The following is a 13,397-nucleotide window of genomic DNA, read 5'->3' on the forward strand; positions in this document are numbered from 1 at the left end:
CCAAAATACTAGTTGTTTTTATTTGTATAATTACTATTAACATTCCACCGCGCAGCAAATCGCCTGGTGGTTCTGGCATTATGGTACCTACCTTTACAGTCCCTGGAGTTAAGGTACCAGAGCAAATCTCTAAGCAAAGGTTTTCAGAGATCAGACATAAAGACCAGCAGCAGTTTCATCACAATAGATGTCACAGCAGACAGGTGAAGGGTCTGAAGATGTTTAGCTTAGAAAGCCCATGATGGGAGGGACGGATGTGATGGCTGTCTTGAGGGTGTTTCGTGTGAGAGGCCCCCCGAGGGCACAACTGAGACTTGGGGGAAGACACCAAACCGAAGCAAACCCTCGGCTCACAGTGAGAGGGAGCTGGGGTGAGATGCGGATGGGGGGCGTCTGTGAGGGTCGGCTGGTGCGCAGCTGCGGCGGCGGAGCCAATCACCAGGCGCATCCCGTCCTCGCGCGACGGTATAGTCGTGCAGTCGTGACGTCGGCGGTTGCCATGGAGAGGCCCGCCGGTAGGGACCGCGAGCTGGCGCCAGGGGCCGCAGGGTCGGAGCGTGGCTTTGAAGCCGAGTCCGCTACCACCATGAGCGGCCGAAGTAGGGGTAGAAAGTCCTCCCGCGCCAAGAGCCGGGGCAAAGGCCGCGCCAAAGGCCGAGTCCGCGCTGCTCCTGATGACGCCCCACGCGACCCGGACCCTCCACAGTGCCAGAGGCTCGGGGAGGAGACCAAGGCGGCACAGGTGCAGGCTGGCGCGGGTTGGGGTGGCCTGGAAACCGCTGCGCCCGCGCCGCCCCGCCGGCCCGGGGAAGAGGACGCCTGTCGGCTCCCCCTGGACTGTGGCCTCGCGCTCCGGGCCCGGGCTGCGGGGGATCGCGGGCAGGCCGCGACCAGGCCCGGCCAGGGGAAGGCCGCATCCCTCTCGGAGCGTCTGACGACAGACACCGTCTTCGTAGGAACCGTGGGAACCGTGGGAAGACCGAAAAATGGCCCCCGCGTTGGAAATCGGCGCGGCCCGGCTGGGAAGAAGGCCTCAGATACCTGTAGCGCAGCGGGGAGGGTGCCTTCGGCCGTAGCCGGTGGGAAGCCGAAGAAAGGGACTGCTGGGGAGTCTGCCTCCGTTCCAGTGGTAGAGGAAAAGAAGGTGGAGAAGGATGCAGGGTCGGGGCCTCCAGCGACAGAAGGCAGCATGGATACGCTGGAGAACGTCCAGTTGAAGCTGGAGACCATGAACGCCCAGGCGGACAGGGCCTACCTGCGGCTCTCTCGCAAGTTTGGCCAGTTGCGCCTGCATCATTTAGAGCGCCGGAACCTCCTCATCCAGAACATCCCGGGCTTCTGGGGGCAGGCGTTTCAGAACCACCCCCAGCTCTCATCCTTTCTGAACAACCAAGATAAAGAGGTACTCGGCTACTTGAATAGCTTGGAGGTGGAAGAGCTCGGCCTCGCCAGATTGGGCTACAAAATCAAGTTCTACTTTGGGCGCAACCCCTATTTCCAAAATAAGGTGCTCATCAAGGAATACGGGTGTGGTCCATCCGGTCAGGTGGTGTCTCGTTCAACTCCAATCCAGTGGCTCCCAGGGCATGATCTCCAGACCCTAAGTCAGGGCAACCCAGACAACAGCCGGAGCTTCTTTGGGTGGTTTTCCAACCACAGCTCCATTGAGTCTGACAAGATTGTGGAGATAATCAACGAGGAATTGTGGCCCAATCCTCTGCAGTACTACCTGATGAGTGAAGGGGCCCGTGCAGAGAAAGGAAAGGAGGGCCGGCCAGGTCCAACAAGGCAGCCAGTGGAGACCCCTGAGCCTGGGGTCAACAAATCCAACTGAGCCTGCACAAGTCTCCCTCCTACCTCCTGCTGGACCCGTGCCTGGCTGACCACATGTGTTTGGCTGTCTGCCATCTCTTCGTGTTGGCCTCTGTGCACTGTATTCGCTTTGGACTTCTGTTACAAGAATATGGCATTTATGATCATGTTCTGTTGCCTCCCCATGACGTTCTTTCTTTTTCCATTAGTGCTACACGTTATGTGATCTCACCCCTTCTGTTCATATGTTAAACACACTTGATTCAGATGTGTGCTGCCTTTATCTACATTGCCTGGACCCTGTTCTTGGCTCTGGCCTTTCCCACTTGTCTTTAACATGGACACTCATGAGTCATCCAACAGGAGGACCAGTGCATCCTCAAGCTCTGCTACTTCAGGGCCCATGACTTGCTGGGCTTCGTGTTCACGCTGGCCATGCATGCCATCCATGGCAAGCTTTTCTATTGCCCACTGCAAAATGAAGCTAGGGCACATGGTATTGGCTCCCAGCCAAAACTGATTGTTCTTTGGCTCTGGGGTCACCAGCCAGGGTGCCATCCACAGGATCTCTGGCTTTGGCCAAGGGGCCCATGCGGCCCTCCTGGACATGGATGAGGTTAAGGGTCCGAAGCGGTATGCGGTGTGTTCTGTACCATCAAGCGTCTCTTCCTGCCTCTGGGCCTTTCTTCTGGTGGAACCTCGCTCAAGGTCTGCACCATGCCTCATTACTAGCAGGCCATTGAGTTTTGTCTAGGTTGCTTTCGGCCCCACTTGGTTTCCTGGTCAACAAGGACCTCAAGAACTGCCTGTGGACCCAGATCTGCTGCCGGCGCATGAGGCACTTCCCCTCCCCTCCAGCCTTCTAAGAACCCTACTGGCTCCGAGACTGATGGGCGGGCTGGTATGTGTGGACATGTGCTCACTGAAAATCAAGCTGCGGTTCCAGTTGAGGGTGAGGACTGACTCATCTAGAGTCTAGGTACCTTTGTGGACTCCCCGCATCCCTTCTTCACACATGACGAGAGCGCTCTAGTGGGGTTGTTGGGGAAGAGGTATTTCTAGATCTCTGGGCCTGTGTCTACTTCATCTCACACCTCTTCCTGCTCTTCCTTCCCTCTTTTTCTTCCTCTTGGCCCTTCCTCCCTTCTCGATCTCCTTGTCCTGTCCCCCACCCCTGCTTTCTCTTTCTTTCCGTTTTGTTTCAGTGGTACCACAGCTCGGAGAAAACAAAACAATTCTGAAACCAAGGTTTTTTATGCACAGCTGGTGAGATAGCTGGGGACGTGCTATGCACATGCTCACAAAGGGCTGCAAGAGGGTAGAGGAGCCAGAAGGCCAGAGGGGCTGTGGGCACACCCTGATCCTGACTCCTGTGTACACTCTGTAATTCTGATGCTGCAAATTCTTTTCATGGCTGCGCATCTGCGAGAACTATAACCCCCCAGGCAGCGGTGTCGTGGATTAGTGTTACTCCTGTTCCCACCTTTCTTTGTGCCCCCTAAGACCCAGTTGCCTCCTGCTGTTTCCTCCTCTGTTGTAACCTCTAGCCCTCTGGGACCTCATTCCCCAGCTTTCCTGCCCTCAGCCGTCCTTTGCTCTCCTCACTTCGACCTTTAAGTATCTGTAGGAGTAGGCTTTGGGCTCCAGTACGGGGGAATCCCAAGGCTCTCTCCTGGGGCATGGGGATAGGGGTGGGCAGAGTCTGTTCTGGATCCCCAGGGCTCATTTCTGGTGGGTGTAAAAGCTGAACGGGGCCCTCCCTGCCCAAGCTTGTCTGTGTCCCCTTTCTCCCTCTCCTCCCTGAGGCTGGAGAAGTAAGACTGTATCCATCCTTGCCCTCCCCCTAGCTTCCCTTTCCCATGGGACATCTTGTTCTGAGGTCCTCAAGGGCTAAGTTGACTCAGGGTTGTAGAGAGGGTGTTTTGGGCAAGGGGCGTTGGAGCAGAAACAGAGCGGGAATGAGTCTGGTGCGGAGTAGGCCTGGAAGAGCCGATTGAAATGGCTTGCGAAGCCTCAGGGAGAGTACACCTCTCTCTCCGTGGTGGAGGGGACGAGATGGGGGAGTTAAAGGGGGTCATGGGCAAATGTGGGGGTACGCCCAAAGTTTATCCAGTCTCCATCTCATCATCAGTGGATTGTATAAATCACAGAAGCAAACCAAAAACAGAAGAATGTTACTTTGGATGCTTTCTTTTGTTCTAGGTGTGGCCTTGTGTATGTGGAAGATTAAGCTATATGCTGCTTATTTTGTCTCTAAGTAAATCTTAACCACCTTCCCCATTTTTTTTTTTCCCCTAATGGGAGAATAGAGCTGTATAGGTCTGCTTTTTTTGTTGGTTTTTTTTTTTTTGTGTGTGTGTGTTTGTTTTTTGTTTTTTTTTGAACTTTTTCCTCTTTATTATGGACATTTTCAGACATGCGCAGAAGTGGAGAGGATGGTCCGTGGACCCCACGTGCCCGTCACCCGGCTACATCAATTTTATCAATTATGATAACCTGGTTTCATCTGTATTTCCCTCTCCCCGCCTATATTGTTTATTGAAAGTCCAAGACACTGTGCCAGTTCAACCAGGACTGCTTTGGGAGATTGGGACACTCTTTTGGTGGTGACAGTGGTGGGGTGCACTGCCATTATCATATCAGGTCTGCTTTTTGCTTTTCATGTTAAACTAATGAAGTTCCAGAGATGAGCCTTAGAAACGAAAGTCTTCAGAATTAACATGAAGTCTCAAAAAGTGATGACAGGGATGCTGCCTTTTCCTGCATCCACAAAAGGAGAGACTGTTGTAAACTCTTTCAGAGACCTCGCGGTCTTTGATCAGGTGCTCACCCGAGGCACCAGAGTATCAGTCTTTTTTCCTGTGTAAGACGAGGCTTGTGTGACTATTAGAATTGTTATCAGCTCGTCCTGGTATCATAAAGTAACTCTGGGCTTGGAACTATAATTTGGAAATTGTTGTTGTGTTCTGTAAAAATAAGCTCCCCAAAGTAATCAATCAGTAACTGGTTGTCTGTCTTGGTAATTTGACACCCTGGTAATAATGCAATTATTTCTTTGTTCCGAAACAGTATAAATAGTTGTAAGCCTGCATGCGTGACGGAAAAATAAAAGCCTGTATCTCTGTTACATTTTTTTTCCCTTTTTTTTTGTTTTAATTTGTCGTTGTTGCTTTTTAGGGCTGCATTTGTGGCATATGGATGTTCTCAGGCTAGCGGTAGAATCAGAGCTGCAGCAGCCGCTGGCCACAGCCATAGCCATAGCAATGCAGGATCCAAGCCGTGTCTTTGACCTACAGCACAGCTCATGGCAGTGCCAGATCCCCGACCCATTGAGGGAGGCAAGAGATGGAACCCACATCCTCATGGATCCTAGTTGGATTCGTTTCTGCTGTGCCACAATGGGAACTCCCTCTGTTATATTTTTTATTTTCAAAAGAGAATTAGATAAGCGGAGGCTAGGTAGTTAAGGGTATGTGTTCTGTGACATACACGAGTGATTCTGAAGCCTCAGGCCCTTGGGTGACTAGCTATAGAAGAATATATAAAATTCTGCTTCCTGAGCCCTTACCAGAGATTGAGAGTCTGTGGTTCTGGGAAGAAGGCAGGTAGTCTTGTTTTTTAACAAGCTTTCCGGGCTATTCTAGTGGAAATCCAGTGCCTCTCAGATTTTAGTGTGCCTCTGAATTGTGTGGGGAGGTGGGGCATCCTGTTGAAATATGAATTGTGGCGCAGTGGTCTGGGGTGGGACTTGAGATTTTACACAAGAGTCTAACAAACTTCCAGGTGATGCTGGTGCTGGTGGTTTGTGCCCTGTACTTTAAGTAGCAAAGGAGGTGACCTTCAAGGACCTTTTAGATTAGAGTAACAGTGCTCAATCTTGGTTGCACATCAGAATTATCTGGGAAGATGAAAGAAAGAAGACACGTACTGGCAGAGCTCCACACAGTATCACCTAAATCAGAATAGGGGAAGGGACTGCTCCAGGTACAGGTTTTCTAAAAACATCCCAGGTGATTTTGATGTCTAGCCAGGGTTGAGAACTAGCATTTCTGATGCTGTTTGTAATAGATCCATAATAAGGACCATGTTCCATTAATCAGAAGAGTCAGCAGCAGATAACCACACAAAGCTGCCCTGCAGAAAATGGGAAAAAAAACTAGAAGTGGGTTGGTAAACAAGAAAATAAAATTGGTTTATATAATGGGGCTTGAATCACATGTGCGGTGTTTGGTGTTTGAGGCATAATAGATGTTCGAGTGTTGAATGCAAGAATGAATCGAAAAAGTAGTTTGTATTCACATGCTTTAGGGATAGGCTGCTAATTAAAGTTGTGAAGTGGGCCATATTTGTTTCATAGGGATGCACGTCTAAGTTCGTAGGGCTTCCATAACAAAGGACCACAGACGGGATGGCTTAAACAACAGCAGTTCCCATCATGGCTCAGTGGAAGCGAATCTGACCAGCATCCATGAGGATGCAGGTTCGATCCCTGACCTCGCCCAATGGGTTAACGCTCCATGAGCTGTGGTGTAGGCTGTTGGCTGCAGCTCTGATTTGACCCCCTAGCCTTGGAACGTCCGTATCCTGAGGGTATGGCCCTAAAAAGACAAAACAAAACAAAATCCACAGAAATTTATTTCTAGTTCTAGTTCTTCTAGAGGCTAGAAGTCACATCCATGTGTCAGCAGGGTTCGTTTCCCCTGAAGGCCTCTCTCCGTGTCTGATAGATGGTTGACTTCTCCCTGTGACTTTTCATGGCCTCTCTCTGCCCGTCTGGGAGCAGTGGAGGGTGTGTGTGTGTGTGTGTGTGTGTGTGTGTGTGTGTGTGTGTGTGTGCAGTTGTCCTGCAGTGCTCTGTGTGTGTGTGTGTGTGCAGTTGTCCTGCAGTGCTGTGTGTGTGTGTGTATGTGCAGTTGTCCTGCAGTGCTCTGTGTGTGTGTGTGTGTGTGTGTGCAGTTGTCCTGCAGTGCCGATTTGTTCATCTGGGGGCCCTACGCTAGGCCAAGTGTCGCTCCCTCTTCAGAAAAGGAGTGGGAGTAATTGGGATCTTTATGTAGAGTCTTTCAAATTTGAATGTTTTCAATGAAAAAGAAAAAATCCAGAGTTCCCATCGTGGCGCCATGGAAACGAATCCGACTAGGAACCATGAGGTTGCAGGTTCGATCCCTGGCCTCACTCAGTGGGTTAAGGATCCAGCATTGCCATGAGCTGTAGTGTAGGTCACAGACGAGGGAGGCTTGGAGCCAGTGTTGCTATGGCTCTGTGTAGGCCGGCGGTTAGACCCCTAGCCTGGGAACCTCCATATGCCAAGGGTGAGGCTCTAAAAAGACAAAAAAGCCAAAAAAAAAAAAAAGAAAGAAAGAAAAAGAAAAAAGGCACCCAGAGCCTTGCCATTAGAGGTCGGTAGAATGCCAAAGGTATGGAGGGCAGTCTTGCTTTCAGGTGCTTGAGCTCCATATGGGGCTAAAGGAAACCTCCCTGACTCTCTGGCCTCTGGATCAGGCTCTAATTACCTGGAGAGTGAGGGCTTCTTGGAGTAATCCTTGCTATGCTGAGAGTTCCTTGCCCTTTCTCGCCTGGTTTTATTACAAAGGACTTTTTCTGATTTCTTGTTTTCGCTGGGCCGCTGGAGATTTTGGAAATGCCTCCCACCCTCCCATCCCTTGAGTTCCTCGTTCTTGGGGAGCCCTGCTGGGTGGGGCCACATCCCACCTGTGTCGAGGCAGGAAAAAAAAGCAGAGATTCCCATCTCCACTCTGTGGTAACTATCTATTTGTCCTTAGCATCTTCACTTCTGCTTTTTTTTTTTTTAGAATTTATCCACTCAGTTTATTTATGCTTTTACACACTGAAGACTATCTTAGGATACCATTTCTTAATTGTTCTTTTCCTTGCATACTATAAAAACAAAGGTGTGTATTTTCTTTTCAGATATATAGGTTTAAAAAAGAATCTGATATAAGTATGATATACATGATTCTATAAATGAGAATAAAAACAAGTGAATTTTTAAAAATTGTTTTAATTTTTTGGAGTTCCCGTTGTGGCTCAGTGGTTAACGAATCCGACTAGGAACCATGAGGTTGCGGGTTCAATCCCTGGCTTGCTCAGTGGGTTAAGGATCTGGCGTTGCTGTGAGCTGTGGTGTAGGTCGAAGACACAGCTCGGATCCCGTGATGCTGTGGCTGTGGTGTAGGCCGGCAGCTACAGCTCCGATTCGACCCCTAGCCTGGCAACCTCCACATGCCATGGGTGTGGCCCTAGAAAAGGCAAAAAGACCAAAAAAAAACGTTTTAATTTTTTTATTTTTTAAAAATGATTTTTATTTTTTCCATTATAGTTGGTTTACAGTGTTCTGTCAATTTTCTACTATACAGCAAAGTGACCCAGTCACATATATATGCATACATTCTTTTTCTCACATTTTCCTCCATCATGCTCCATCACAAGTGACTAGATAGAGTTCCCCGTGCTATACAGCAGCATCTCATTCACTTCTGCTTTTGGAATGTTTTCCAACAATATCCCACCATTCAGGCTTACGACTCACTTCTACTGATCAGCTTTCACCTGAAACACTGGCTTTGTGGGCTTTGTGTTGTCCTGCTTCTGTCCTCCAGATCAGCACCCTCTGGTTAGGTGTTCAGTTCCGCACTGTCCAAGGCTGGAAGGTTGAAATCCTTCCTCCTGATCCTGCCTCCTGTTAACCTGGTCCTCAGCTGAGGTTTAACAAATGGAAGACAAACACCGCCCTGGGTGACACTTCATGGTTTACAAAGCACATTCACTTTCATTATCTCAGTGATGTCAATTATCCCATAAGACGGCTCAGAGAGGTTAGAAGACTTGACCGAAATCACAAAACCAGAAGACAGCAGGGCCAGGGCTCAACCCAGGTCTTCTGCTTCCAGACCCCTTCCATACATGCCATGGTAAACACGGGGCAGGTATCTGCACAGGAGTCTCGAGATCCTCTGGACAGAGCCCGGTTGCACCCTCAGCGTCAGAACCCTCAGCACAGCACATGCAGCCGTCACAGCCCATTAGTCAGAGTGGACACGTGAAGGCAAACCTTCCTGACCATCCCACGCCCCAGCTGCTTGACTAGGGGCAGGGCTAACGCCACAGCCTGGGTGACCAGAATGTGGCCAAGGCTTCCTTTAACTGCTGTGGTCAGGATTGGTTCTAGACACACAGGATGGCAAATGGAGGCTGAGTGAGGTTTGGGGCCTTAAATATCAATCCTTTTTTTTTTTTTTTCTAACAGCTGCACCTGTGGCATATGGACATTCCCTGCCCCACAGCCACAGCAACACTGGATCTAAGCTTTGCATCTGTGACCTATGCTGCAGCTAGTGGCAATGCTGGATCTGTAACCCCCTGAGTGAGGCCAGGGATTGAACCCACATCCTCATAGAGACAACATCGGGTCCTTAACCCACTGAGTCATGACGGGAACTCCATCAGTACTTGAATATGAATGATTTGAAGAAAAGAATAACAAGAAGATCTCCTATAACAAGAGGTTGGGTGATAGGAAGTTGCAGCCTGGCTTCAGTGGCCCAGTGACATTAGGGCTCTGGATCCCCCTCTCTGCTTCTCCTCTATTGGGTTTCTCCTATGGTTCTCCAGCTCCAAGCACCACATCCTCACCCAGCTGCACGTAAAGGCAGGTGGGAAGGAGGGGACAGGGTCTTTTCACATGTCTTTGTTTTTACCGGGGAAGAACGTCCTTGCCCATTGTCCCCCGTGAACTTCAGGGGACAGGAGTCAGGTCCTTTGGGCCAGAATGGGTCATACTCCCACACTCTGCTTCAAGGACATCTAGGACTTTTCAGCATCTCTTACAGAAGGGGGTTCTGCCATCAAGGAATAAGGAGAGATCAGGGGCTAGAATTGATGGGAGATCTTAGCCACCTGCAAGCTCATCCTTCTGGGGTGATGATGTGGCCGGGCTGCTGGCCTGGAACAGCACTTAGTACCTGGAGGCGGGTGCATCTGTGCTCCCCCCAGCTTTCCCAGTCTCCTCTTGGGGCAAGAGCGCTCTTACCTGTGCTCCATGTTTTGTGTCTCACCTGCTCTATTACATGGTAAATGCTTTTCCAGCCAGCAGTGACTTTTCAGTGTTCCCATCTCCCACAGCACCTAGCTCAGGGTTCATTCAGCATTTGGCGTTAGGTATCAGTAAATGCCAAGTGAGTGAATGTATTAAGCCAATCATCCTTGTAAGATGTAAATTTGACCCTGTCCGTCACCCATTCAAAACCTTCAGGAGTAAAGTCCAAAATCCTGAGAAACATGTAATAGGCCGTTATCTGACCCTATGTTTTTTTTTTTTCCTTTCTTTATTCTGAACATTCACATAGAAGTTGATAAAAAAAAGAACAAGGTTCATCCATATACCTACCATTTAAGTTAAATGCTTGTTAACTCTTGGCCATATTTACTTTGTTTATACATATGTGTGTTTGATCTATTTTGCTGAACTATTTGAAAATAAGTTGATGTTTCACCCCTAAATACTCAGCCTGTATCTCATAAGGGAGTTCCCTGGTGGCCTAGTGGTTAAGGATCTGGCATTGTCACTGCGTGGCATGGGTTCCATCTATGGTGTGGGTTCTATCCCTGGTCTGAAAACTTCTGTATGCTGCTGGAAAATTCTGTATGCCACAGGCAGGGCCAAAAAAAAAAAAAAAAAAAAGATATGCTCCCACATAATCATAAAACCATTATCAGACTCAAGAAAGTTATAGTTCCCAAATACCATCTAGTATCCAGTCCCTATTTAGATTTCTACATTGTTCCCAAGGTTATCTTAGAGTATCAGTTTTAAAATCAAGATCTAATAATGTTCAGGCATTGCACTTTGTTGTTAATCCTTTTACCTTTTTAAAACAAGAATAATCTGCTCATGTTCCCCCCCGCACCCCATAGCATTGAAGTTGTAAAAAGTTATTCCAGTGAGTTTCTAACATGGCTTAGTGGTAGTGAACCTGACTAATGTCCATGAGGACATGGGTTCGACCCCAGGCCTTGCTCAGTGGGTTAAGGATCTGGCGTTGCTGTGAGCTGTGGTGTAGGTCACAGACGCGGCTCGGATCCTGCATTGCTGTGGCTGCGGCATTGGCCAGCGGCTACAGCTCTGATTCGACCCCTAGCCCGGGAACTCCCATGTGCCAAAGATGTGGCCCTAAAAAAGCAAAAGCAAAAAAAAAAAAAAAAAAGGAAGAAAAAGAAAAAAGTTAGACTGGTTGTGTTATAGGCTGTCCCACATTCTGGGGGGTCTGATTGCTTCTTCTCTGTGTAACTCGTTTCCTCCTTCTCTTGTCCTCCTTGAAAACTGAGGTTTGGCTGAAGCATCTTTGGCCAGAACACTGCATAAATGAGGTTTCTGCTGCGTGAGACGTCACTTCAGAAGGCACGTGACATGCTGTCCCACTATCAGGCTGTTAGTTTAATCTCTTGGTCTTTCCTTTGTAAAAACTAGATCTTTCCTTTGTAAAAACCCATCTCCCCCTTCCAGTCAGCAGGGAATCTCTGAGATGCTACTGGGTCACCGTGAGAATATCCTGTTCCCTTAAACTTTTCAGCCCAAGGTTTTAGCAGCCATTGCCCAAATCAGTTATTTCTCTGTGGGTTACAAAACAGCAATGTTCCAATCCTGGCATTTCCTTTTCATGTCTTACCTGGCATTCTCCTATGAAGAAGGCTTTACCCTCATCATCTGGCAATAAACTATACTTCCCTCTCAAAAGGCAGTATAAAGGCTTCATTTGTTCCCTTTAGTTACCAATTTTTGGAATCAGAAGTTGGCATAAGTTTTTCAAGTAAGGGCATGTTTTCTTTTTTCTCTTTAGTATCACCATGGATTTGGGGGTTTTATGTGTTTAATGTTTTACAATTATAGGCATCTTTCTTTGGGCTACACAATTGACCCCCATTTTGCTCCAAACTCACTTTCGCCGGACTCCTCTTGTGCTTGTCCCTGATTTTCTTGCCAGCTCACACTGTTTGCTCCGGGAGAATGTCCTTGCAGCCCCTCTTGGGTGTTCAGATGTTTTTGTCTGTGCTGTGGCTTTTAATCTTTCAAGGCTGAATTAGTCCCTCCCTTCTTTTTATTTCCACCATATTTTGTTCATACTCCGTCACCAGCGTAATGCCTTGTCCTTGTCTATTTACCTGCCTGCTCCCAGCAGAAACTATGAGATCCCCGAGACCACAGAATAGTAATTAGGTGTGCATCTGAATCATTTCTGCACTCCCATAGCTCAGGGGCTTACACATAGTAGGTGCTCCTTAAGCACTAAGCAAGTGAGCAAATGAATGATCCCTAATGATGCATGAAATCACCCGTGACAAACCACAGAGAGGTTGGAAGTGCCCAGGAGTAGAGATGGAGACTAATTTCAGGTGAAGCAGAAGCATGAATCTAATACAAATGGATTAAAGGATGGTGGGGGAACGAAGCTATTACTTGCAAGAAGCCTCAGGCAAAAAAACATAGTGGCACCAAATTAGTCTCCCAACATATTGGAAATCAAGTGGGAAAATGGAAGGGAGCAGGAAAGCAAGTGAAGGCTGTTGGAAATGTACCATGTATGCTGTGCTTTAGGAATATTCCACAGTACATGGGTCTATAATCAAAAACAAGAGAAAGCCAAGCCGAGGTGATTCTGGCAATGACTTTCCTGGGACTCTTCTCTTTGTAATTGGTTGTGTATATATAATGTGAGATTTCCTAAGGGGTCCCTTGAATTCAAACGACTTCAAAAAATTGGGTTAGAACAAAGTCGGTCTCTAAAAGAATGATGGCACTGAAAAGAAGCTGGTCAAGAGAGTGACCTGCAGAATGGCGTTCAGTAGATCTAGGGGAAAGGTACCTAGAGCTTCAATATCAAGTAGCCCACATTCCAAGATTCTAGGGCCCATGCAGTCATCAAAGCCCAGTGCTGCATTGCCTGATGCTGTGACACCAGCTACCTTATGAGAAAATTCACAACTCTTCGGGGAGAAAGGGTCAAGAGGAGGCTGATCTTCCCTCGGGAACTGAGGTTCCACCTGGGTGTGTCATCTTCACGTGGGCTCTTCATCTTCTGCCCCGAGAACTGAATTTGCTCTCAGTGCCACCTCTGGTGTGTGTTGGGGGGTGCATTTACTCATATAACCAGCACTGGAGGGACCTTGAGCTCCTCCGTGGTTCCATGGCCTTCTCTCAGCAAGAGGTCTTAACTGTCTCCCTGATAAAATGATACTCCCACCGGCATCGCTCACGGTACTCCTCCTTCTCCTTCTGGGACTTATCACGTCTTGTGACTATGATTTTGTCTCTGAGTTTGTTCCTTCCTCTGGACTGTAAGCACTCAAGGATCTTGTTCTCTGTTGAAGCCCAGATGCATTCACATAGGAGGTGTTTGACAAGTAGTTAGGGCTGGTGGACGTGTTAGCCTTGTGCGCTGTGGTCTTTTAGGATGGCAGGTTTGGGGGAGCTGTACCTTGGGCTTGTCCTCTGGCTGGGGGAGCTGCCTCTGCCTACATATGCCTGGGAACTTGAGGGTCTATTCTGTTGAGCACATACCCCATGCCAA

At 48.5% G+C, this 13,397-nt stretch overlaps 1 protein-coding gene across 1 annotated transcript; it reads left to right on the top strand.

The window, feature by feature from the left end:
• Window positions 1-502: 502 nt before the first annotated feature.
• On the top strand, window positions 503-4,939 carry TSPYL5 (TSPY like 5). The gene is made up of 2 exons (XM_047783559.1): window positions 503-2,764; window positions 4,227-4,939. The coding sequence occupies exon 1, from the start codon at window positions 587-589 to the stop codon at window positions 1,832-1,834; it is 1,248 nt and encodes a 415-aa protein (XP_047639515.1). The 5' UTR covers window positions 503-586; the 3' UTR covers window positions 1,835-2,764; window positions 4,227-4,939.
• The last annotated feature ends 8,458 nt before the right edge of the window (window positions 4,940-13,397 follow it).

The sequence above is a fragment of the Phacochoerus africanus genome, chromosome 6 (assembly GCF_016906955.1).
Source record: "Phacochoerus africanus isolate WHEZ1 chromosome 6, ROS_Pafr_v1, whole genome shotgun sequence".
NCBI lineage: Eukaryota > Metazoa > Chordata > Mammalia > Artiodactyla > Suidae > Phacochoerus > Phacochoerus africanus.